The 9,964-nt window shown below is 39.4% G+C and overlaps 1 protein-coding gene and 1 long non-coding RNA gene across 2 annotated transcripts in view; one reads left to right on the top strand and one right to left on the bottom strand.

The window, feature by feature from the left end:
* Window positions 1-4,727, top strand: part of LOC138972777 (neurogenic locus notch homolog protein 1-like) — a 107,383-nt gene extending 102,656 nt beyond the window's left edge. The window contains exon 5 of the mRNA XM_070345450.1: window positions 3,636-4,727. Coding sequence (XP_070201551.1) covers window positions 3,636-3,985 — 350 coding nt within the window. The 3' untranslated portion in view covers window positions 3,986-4,727. The remainder of the gene's footprint in view (window positions 1-3,635) is intronic.
* Window positions 4,728-6,483: 1,756 nt separating this feature from the next.
* Window positions 6,484-7,867, bottom strand: LOC138972169 (uncharacterized). Its single transcript, XR_011457473.1, has 2 exons — window positions 7,100-7,867; window positions 6,484-6,916 (listed from the first exon to the last, which is right to left on the bottom strand). It is a non-coding gene; the product is annotated as an uncharacterized lncRNA (long non-coding RNA).
* Window positions 7,868-9,964: the final 2,097 nt, after the last annotated feature.

Raw genomic sequence — 9,964 nt, 5'->3', positions numbered from 1 at the left:
GAGGTTTTAAAATGATGGGATTATATTACTGTAACACACGCTATTGCGAGATAAAGAGTACTTGAGATTAAGCAAACCGCATTGGTCTTTATTGTTTGGCAGCGAAATGTATCTTGATTAAGTGTGCAGTACTGTCCTTCCTCTCCCTTTTCTTTCCCACTCCCCGAACTATGTAATGTTTCTCCGAAATAAAAACTTCCCCTTCTTCCTCTCGTGTGACACTTATTTCAATAATCAATGAAATGTATTTTATGTTTTAAATCGATAATATTAACAGCTATTGTAATTCAATCAAGTTTGCGTTTTAATGAAACAGATCGTGTGATTGGTCAGAATGCCCCAACTCATTAAAAATTACCGGTCATTAATTGTCGATAACCACGCGCTAAAAAATCCATTAACAACCTGCTGGCGAGGCGCATTGATACAGCCTCAACTAGTCTCGGTTAGCTTTAAGGGTCATTTCACAAGTAGGAAATAATATGAAGGCCAACGAAATACCGAGACCATAAGGTATGCGAAGTGATGACGTCGAATACGTGACGTAAATTGATGCATGAATTCTTCCGGACTACGTCAGTCAATTCCAAGGATGGCTTTTGTGATGAAAAGAATTTGTTTTGGAGTTTGCTGTCCAGAAACCCGTCAAAAAAGAAGGGAAAATGTGTGTAAAAGAAAACAAAACAGGAGCAGAGTGATACGATAGGAATACAGAGACATGTTTCTTGGGACTTGACCCTTGCAGGTTGGTGGACTGAAAGTAGTAAGTGAACAGAACAGAACCAATTCTATTTGTTTACCATCACATGACAGCAGTAAAGAGATCGTCGTCAGATTGACTTACAATAACATTAACATGCTTCCATTTGAAACTTCTCGGTCTTCATCGTGGATTGACGCCTTCCCAAAGTCTAATTGAAGCCCTCCGTTGCTTCGCTCCGTCGGGCTTCAATTACCTTTGGTCGGGCGTCAATCCCCGATGAAGACCGAGAAGATTTAAATGGAAGCATGTTAATGTGTACGTGTAACTGTGTTTTCAGCGTAGCAATAGGGTCCGGTATTTAGACGAGACAAGTATAATGCCGACGAGTCGAAGACGAGTCGCATTATACCTGTTCGAATCTAAATATCGGAACCTATTGCTACGCTGAAAATACAATAGCGATTATATAGCTGTTCTGACCTTGATTTGTTGTTCCAAACTTGCAAATAGACAGTTTTTGCGTCGATGCGTTTATCTCAGGTCACCGGCACGGTTGGCCTAGTGGTAAAGCGTCCGCCCCGTGATCGGGAGGTCGTGGGTTCGAACCCGGGCCGGGTCATACCTAAGACTTTAACATTGGCAATCTAGTGGCTGCTACGCCTGGCGTCTGGCATTATGGGGTTAGTGCTAGGACTGGTTGGTCCGGTGTCAGAATAATGTGACTGGGTGAGACGGCCCAGCCTCGGTGAGACATGAAGCTTGTGCTGCGACTTCTGTCTTGTGTGTGGCGCACGTTATACATGTATGTCAAAGCAGCACCGTCCTGATACGGCCCTTCGTGATCGGCTGGGCGTTAAGCAAACAAACAAACACAGTTGATCTCAGATTTTAATAGCAGACGCCGTTTCTTATGCGCATTAGTGTTGCGCATACGCCACACTGACTTTGGAAAAAAAAACTCGATTTGACAACACAGCTGTTTAACAGCTTTTTGACTCACATGAGAAGCAAAAGTGAGTCTATGTACTCACTCGAGTCGTCCGTCCGTCCGTCCGGCCGGCCGGCCGGCCGTCCGGAAAACTTTAACGTTGGATATTTCTTGGACACTATTCAGTCTATCAGTACCAAATTTGGCAAGATGGTGTATGATGATCAAGGTCAAGGTCACTTTGATTATTATGAAATGTGACCAAAATAAGGTAGTGAACCACTAAAAGTGACCATATCTCATGGTAGAAAGAGCCAATAAGCACCATTGTACTTCCTATGTCTTGAATTAACAGCTTTGTGTTGCATGACCTTGGATGACCTTGACATTGGGTCAAGGTCACATGTATTTTGGTAGGAAAAATGTGTAAAGCAGTTCTTAGTGTATGATGTCATTGCTAGGTTTAGTTATTTGGCCTTGACCCTGAAGGTCAACGTCATGTAAAGGTCAAGGTCAAGCATGTGAGTCGTATGGGCTTTGCCCTTCTTGTTATTGACTCACATGCGAAGCAAAAGTGAGTATATGTACTCACCCGAGTCGTCCGTCCGTCCGTCCGTCCGTCCGTCCGGACGTCCGGCCGGCCGGCCGGAAAACTTTAACGTTGGATATTTCTTGGACACTATTCAGTCTATCAGTACCAAATTTGGCAAGATGGTGTATGATGACAAGGCCCCAAAAAACATACATAGCATCTTGACCTTGCTTCAAGGTCAAGGTCGCAGGGGCCATAAATGTTGTCTAAAAAACAGCTATTTTTCACATTTTTCCCATTTTCTCTGAAGTTTTTGAGATTCAATACCTCACCTATATATGATATATAGGACAAAGTAAGCCCCATCTTTTGATACCAGTTTGGTTTACCTTGCTTCAAGGTCAAGGTCACAGGAGCTCTTCAAAGTTGGATTGTATACATATGTTGAAGTGACCTTGACCCTGAACTATGGAAGATAACTGTTTCAAACTTAAAAATTATGTGGGGCATATGTTATGCTTTCATCATGAGACACATTTGGTCACATATGATCAAGGTCAAGGTCACTTTGACCCCTTATGAAATTGTACTTCCTATGTCTTGAATTAACAGCTTTGTGTTGCATGACCTTGGATGACCTTGACCTTGGGTCAAGGTCACATGTATTTTGGTAGGACAAATGTGTAAAGCAGTTCTTAGTGAATGATGCCATTGCAAGGTTTAGTTACTTGACCTTGACCCTGAAGGTCAAGGTCATGTAAAGGTCAAGGTCAAGCATGTGAGTCGTATGGGCTTTGCCCTTCTTGTTAGTTCATTCGTATGCGTCTGTCTGTCTATCTGTGTGTATATATATATATGTGTGTGTGTGTGTGTGTGTTTGTGTGTGTGTGTGTGTGGGTGTGTATGTGTGTATGTTTGTGTGTGTGTGTGTGTGTATGTGTGTGTGTGTGCGTGTGTGTGTGTGTGTGTGTGTGTGTGTAGTTGAGAGAGACAGAGAGAGAGAGAGAGAGAGAGAGAGAGAGCGAGAGAGAGAGAGAGATTGATTGATTGATTAACTTTATTACAGAAGGATGAAGAGACAGAGAGAGAGAGAGAGAGAGAGAGAGAGAGAGAGAGAGAGAGAGAGAGAGAGAGAGATAGAGAGAGATAGAGAGAAAGAGAAAGAAAGAGATAGATATATAGGCGATTTGTCCTTCGCTGGGGGTATGCAGTGCCTTTGCATTGCATGTCTACTTAATTGATATATTCCCGTTTGCAAAAGACGGGGCGGAACTGTCACTGACAATGTTTTTTATCTGTTTAATTGACATTTTTGTCACATAATATGTGACTATGTCCGGACTATGGGAGTGCATTTCTGCTTAGTAAATACATATTTCAATACAATTGGATTTACATCTAGAGATGAAAATTCGATTTTAATGACACCTTTGTGTTAATACTGGTTTGATGACCTGTACTTTGTGTTGCAGCACCCACCAGCACAACCCCCGGAGACACGGAATCCCGTTCATCGAGCACTCTGGTCATCGGTCTGGGTGTGGCAGGGTGTGTGTGTGTCGTCATGGCAGCAGTTGGATATTACTGCTTCAGGAAACGTAGGCCAGGAGGTCAAAACGACGCCCCTCCAGCCAATGCCCCTCAAGACAACGCCGCTCCAGACAACGGCCCTCAGGGTGCTGATACCGCTGGGGCATCCACAGGCCAGACTGTCCCCACCACTCCTGGCGCTGAGCTCCACGAGTCCAGTGTCGCTGGTTCAGAGGCCAGTGAAACTAGTGAAGGCATAGAGGACACTGCATCACAAGTATCTGAAGTTTGAATAAGAGCCTGATTAAATTTCCATTTTCATTTTCCATCAGTTAACCATTCCTTATGAAAACATACAGCACACACACCCCCAACACAATAATAAAACCAACAACCTTTTCGCTGTTGGGGCAATTATAGGCATTTATTTGGTTCATTATATCCCGCAGTGGACACACTCAATCCATTATAACTTAAGCGTCAACGATTACAGATTCTGTCTGTACACATTTGATTCAACACCTGAAAACGCTACACGCAAGAACCATGGACATGTATACAACTTCTGGCTGAGCCAAATTATGCAGCTGATGTGATACCAAGTTGGACTGTTTTATAATGTTTTAGATAGACTGGAGGTTGATAGTATTTGACTCAATATGCATCACCCTAGGACGTCCTGTATAGTATTACTAGTATTGTTTAATTTTACATCAACAGATATATAACTACGATTTGATATATGCATATAGAAAAGACAACTCGTTTAGTGTTGTGCTATGGCAAAAGAAGTCAAGACTTAAAAAATAATAATAATAAATGAGCATTTATATAGCGCAACATCATAACTTTACAATTATGCTCTTTGCGCTTGACACATTTAAAATTAAAAACACAGTTATACAAGCATTTACATCTACTTAGCGTACTTACATCTGCTGGTTGTGTTTGTTATTTAGTTATGCCCATACAATTTACACTCATAACTGCTGTACAAAATATGATATTATACACGTAAAACTTATGAAAACGTATCCAGGACTGTTTGTTTTTATTGTGTCAGTTTAATTGCATTAACAAGTGCACATGCAATTAGCAATGTACAGATTGACAATATCGTAAGGCAAAGTCAAGAAAAGTTAACTTCTATTTTATCCGTTTTTACATTTAGTCAAGTTTTGACTAAATGTTTTAACATAGAGGGAGGAATCGAGACGAGGGTCGTGGTGTATGTGTGTATGTGTGTGTGTGTGTGTGTGTGTGTGTGTGTGTGTGTGTGTGTGTGTGTGTGTGTGTAGAACGATTTAGAGTAAACTACTGGAACGATCTTTATGAAATTTTTCATGAAAGTTTCTGGGTATGATATCCCCAGTCATTTTCTTCATTTTGTTGATAAATGTCTTTGATGACGTCATATCCGGCATTTTGTAAAAGTTGAGGCGGCACTGTCACACCTTCATTGTTTAAATAAAATTGATCGAAAATTTTGCCAAGCAATCTTCGACGAAGGACGGACTGTGGGATTGCATTTCAGCTTGGAGGCTTAAACATTAATCAATGACTTTGGTCATTAAAAATCTGAAAATTGTAATTAAAATTATTGTTTTTATATAATGATCCAAAATTACGTTTATCGTATTTTTCATCATTTTATGATTCCAAAAACATGTAAATATGTTATATTCGGATTAAAAACAAGCTCTGAATATTAAAAGTATAAAAATTATGATTAAAATAAAATTTCCGAAATCGATTTAAAAACAATTTCATCTTATTCCTTGTCCGTTCCTGATTCTAAAACATATAGATATGATATGTTTTGAATAAATACACATTCAGAGAGTTAAAAAGAATAGAGATATGGAAAAGCGTGCTATCCTCCTCAGCGCATTGGATTGTTTTTTTTTGTTATTTCTTTCTTTTTGTTGTTGACCTCAGTTGCATGCAGGCTGCTGCACCCTTCTTTTTTGACTCACATGCGAAGCAAAAGTGAGTCTATGTACTCACCCGAGTCGTCCGTCCGGCCGTCCGGCCGTCCGGAAAACTTTAACGTTGGATATTTCTTGGACACTATTCAGTCTATCAGTACCAAATTTGGCAAGATGGTGTATAATGACAAGGCCCCAAAAAACATACATAACATCTTGACCTTGCTTCAAGGTCAAGGTCGCAGGGGCCATAAATGTTGTCTAAAAAACAGCTATTTTTCACATTTTTCCCATTTTCTCTGAAGTTTTTGAGATTCAATACCTCACCTATATATGATATATAGGACAAAGTAAGCCCCATCTTTTGATACCAGTTTGGTTTACCTTGCTCCAAGGTCAAGGTCACAGGAGCTCTTCAAAGTTGGATTGTATACATATTTTGAAGTGACCTTGACCCTGAACTATGGAAGATAACTGTTTTAAACTTAAAAATTATGTGGGGCACATGTTATGCTTTCATCATGAGACACATTTGGTCACATATGATCAAGGTCAAGGTCACTTTGACCCCTTATGAAATGTGACCAAAATAAGGTAGTGAACCACTAAAAGTGACCATATCTCATGGTAGAAAGAGCCAATAAGCACCGTTGTACTTCCTATGTCTTGAATTAACAGCTTTGTGCTGCATGACCTTGGATGAACTTGACCTTGGGTCAAGGTCACATGTATTTTGGTAGGAAAAATGTGTAAAGCAGTTCTTAGTGTATGATGTCATTGCTAGGTTTAGTTATTTGACCTTGACCCTTGTGACGTCTGCTTCTCGTTCTAGGGCTGATCAATGTTTAACAGAGACAAGTGCAAAGAAGTAATAAGAAATTTAATAATTCTGTACTTTCAAAAACATGCACGTGATCATTCTTGCAGACATCAATCCCTTTCTCTTAGAATCTTCAAATGAAAGTTTTATAGATTATGATTTCGCTGGTGCGATTTCACACACACGTAACAACATTGTCTTTCTTCTTCTTGTTGCGTAGACGTTTGATATCGAAGCGCGGAACGTACTTCTTCTTCTCGTTGAAAATGTATTTCGGTTTACACAAATGAAGACAAGATGGTGTGTTAATGTTCACAAAATATAAAGTATTCTACTCATCACAATAAACTCGATCTGGGTGACACTTGGGGACGTTGGTGGTTCCTTCCGTGGTTACCGCTGACGTTGCCCTTCCCACAGTGTTCACACGACATCATTTACACAAGCATTGTACACCCCTGTACACTTGCACCTTCTGCAACACACACGTGCAATATCTGTTATTATCAAGTATGATTTCCATCGATATCATTCAATTTGTTTCTCTAAAACAAACACAGAAACAAGAGTTCACAGACTGACACAAACACATGGAAAATGAACAATACCTGTGTTTTCCTGTGAATCAATAATGTTAAAATGTATTAGCGTGTTTTACCTTCGGTTAGTGGACCTTTGGAGATCGCAAAAATGTGGAAATCCGTCCACGGAAGGTGAAACATATGCTAGTGCAATCTACGTGGCTTCGTTGATTGCTGCCATCTTGGAGTCAATGAAACGGTCAGAGCATTGCATCCTAGCAACCTCAACTGAATATATGTACAGTTCATATTCACGAATTAATACCAATGCACGCTGTTTCCTTTTGTTCTCTTCGTTAAATTTCTTTCCATGAAGATAAACAAATTCTTGTCTTGTACGCTGGTTTGGACTAATGGCGCGAGCGTTGACGTCATATGTATACAGTGTCGTCATGACGTAGTCTCGGTCATTTAACCTCGTTTTGTGTACGCAACTAGTGAAGTCTCGATTAATATGAGAGAGGGAGTCGATACACGAATTCCATTCGTCACAACCCTAAAGGTCAAGGTCATGTCAAGGTCAAGCATAAGAGTCGTATGGGCTTTGCCCTTCTTGTTTGTTTTTGTATTTATTTATTTATTTATTTATTTATTTATTTATTTTTTTTTTTTTTGGCAGGGAGCATCCTTCTTCATGGGTCTTTTTTTATTTTTTTTCCTACTCCTTTCCGCTTATCATAGCCTGGACATGTATTCATATGATGAACAAATTTTTTTTTCTTCATTACAGTTACTCTATCGTTACATCTATTTCATTCACCTTTGCTATGTCTAGTAGTGTGTGCGTTTGTTTGCGTGTATGTGCGCGTGTGTGTGTGTGTGTGTGTGTGTGTGTGTGTGTGTGTGTGTGTGTGTGTGTGTGTGTGTGTGTGTGTGTGTGTGTGTTATTGTCGTTGTTGTTCCCATAATAATGTTAAATAATACCATTTTCAGCGGGACAATACATAACAAGTTAATTAATCCAACGCTCGATAGACAAAAGGCGAGCATTTCCAAATTACCAATTACAGTACTAGTTTTCAGCACAGCATCATACAGCGCATATATAAATAACTTTACATTAACAGCACTATACTACTAGTTATCTATACTCTTATACACAGTTCAGTTTTACTAGAAATTTCGAAGTCGAGCTTGGTTCTGAAATAAGACCTTTGTGTTAGTTTTTGGATTTCCGTACTTAAACTGGCTTATGCACATTTTCGATATCAATATAAGGTCATTAATTATGAAGGTTTTCTCTCTGGGGATATCACGTGTGAAATACCCACAAAGAGCCTCTTCGCAGCTTAACTTTATATTTTTGTCTGTACATTTAAATATGTACCCTTGACATTCCTGCCATATGGGTTGCACTGCTCTACACTGCCAAAAAAAGTGCTCGATGAAGTCGGTTTCGTTACAATACTGACAAAATTTTGTTTGACGAATTCCCATCTTATGTAGCACAATATTGGTGGGATATATATATTGTGTAAAATTGCCCAATGCAATAGACGAAGACGGGTTTCTGTCGAGCATTTGTTAGCTAATTTTCGGTGTTTATCTTCTAATGTAATATTTAATTTGTTCGACCAAAATCCAGCTGAGCGTGGCTCCTTTATCTCATAATTTAACATCTTTGGGCGAATTTGGCGTGGAAATAATTGTATAAATGGCATATAATCAGAACGGGCCTGACCCGTATCACGCAATAATAGAGCTTTAATGGCAGTCTGTATTGCATTATATTCAAATAGGCGAGACTGTTTATATCCAGTTCGTTCACATATTTCCTCAAAAGAGCACATGTCGTTATCGTTAAAAACATCTTTAACAACACATATTTTAGCCTTTATCCAGTCATTCATGTATAGCGTTTGCTTCCTGTACCTTATATTTGTATTATTCCATAAGGTTTAATTGCGTACACTTATCTGCTGTTCATTACTGCTTATTTCTTTGATCTTGTGTTTATTGTTTAGCCAGGTGATAAAAGCTTGTTTCCAGAATTATTGCTTTATGGCACCTAGTCCTTTAAAATTTTCTGCACTCTCATTTGAGCGCAGACAGCATAAGCGTTCGCCCAGATTTAAAAAGTATGCTATTGGAATCTGTTGCCACTTTGCGTTACTTCCGTCCAGCAGCCTCATAATCCATGACATTAGAAATGATGTTTGTACATCTTTGACATTAATCATTTTCAGACCTCCAAGATTTGTCTCTTGGCACATTACTTTTCTATTAACTTTTTCACAAGCTCTTTTGTTTGAATATTTTGTCTTCCAGATAAATCGGAATAGAGATGAATTTAGCTTATTGAGGAAGTTTTCTGTGGCACATAGAGATTGCAGTACGTAGGTAAACTGTGACAACATTAATGTTTTGACTATACAAATTTTCCCCATTATACTTAGGTTTCTTTTCGACCATGTTGCTATTATTGAATTTACTTCATGTAGTTTAGGTTCCCAGTTTTCTTCTATGTTGGAGGCTGGGACAGAGTTGTTGAAATCAATTCCTAAGATTTTGATTTGTTTTTTGCAAATAATATTACATGGTCGGTGTCACAAAGATGTGAGTAGCATATTTGTGAGGTGAATCCACGTCGTGTTTTTAACCTCCCTAAATGTTGTACAGGCGAGGGTAGCTGACCGGACTGGCGTTATTCACGTGTTTCGGGTGTTGCACGTAAAACTGGCTTAGCTTGATGTGAGTTGTGTTTGAGACATGTAGCTGGTCTGAGGTAAATAACGTCACAGCGTGTGAGATTTCCAACCGGGAAGGTTGTTCAGCGTGTGTCAGACTTGTTCTGGGAACAAGTACTCTTTCAAGAGACGGGTCTCTTAAGGTAAATGATTTACTATGTTGTATATTATTGACGTTGGAATACATAGCTGGAGCGTAAAGGTTAGTGTGTATAAAGTGCACCCAATCTTAGTGTGAAGCGTTGAGAGAATTCT

This window comes from Littorina saxatilis, linkage group LG8 (assembly GCF_037325665.1).
Source record: "Littorina saxatilis isolate snail1 linkage group LG8, US_GU_Lsax_2.0, whole genome shotgun sequence".
Lineage (NCBI taxonomy): Eukaryota > Metazoa > Mollusca > Gastropoda > Littorinimorpha > Littorinidae > Littorina > Littorina saxatilis.
The sequence above is the reverse complement of the archived record's forward strand: the minus strand, read 5'-3'. Positions and strand labels throughout refer to the sequence as shown.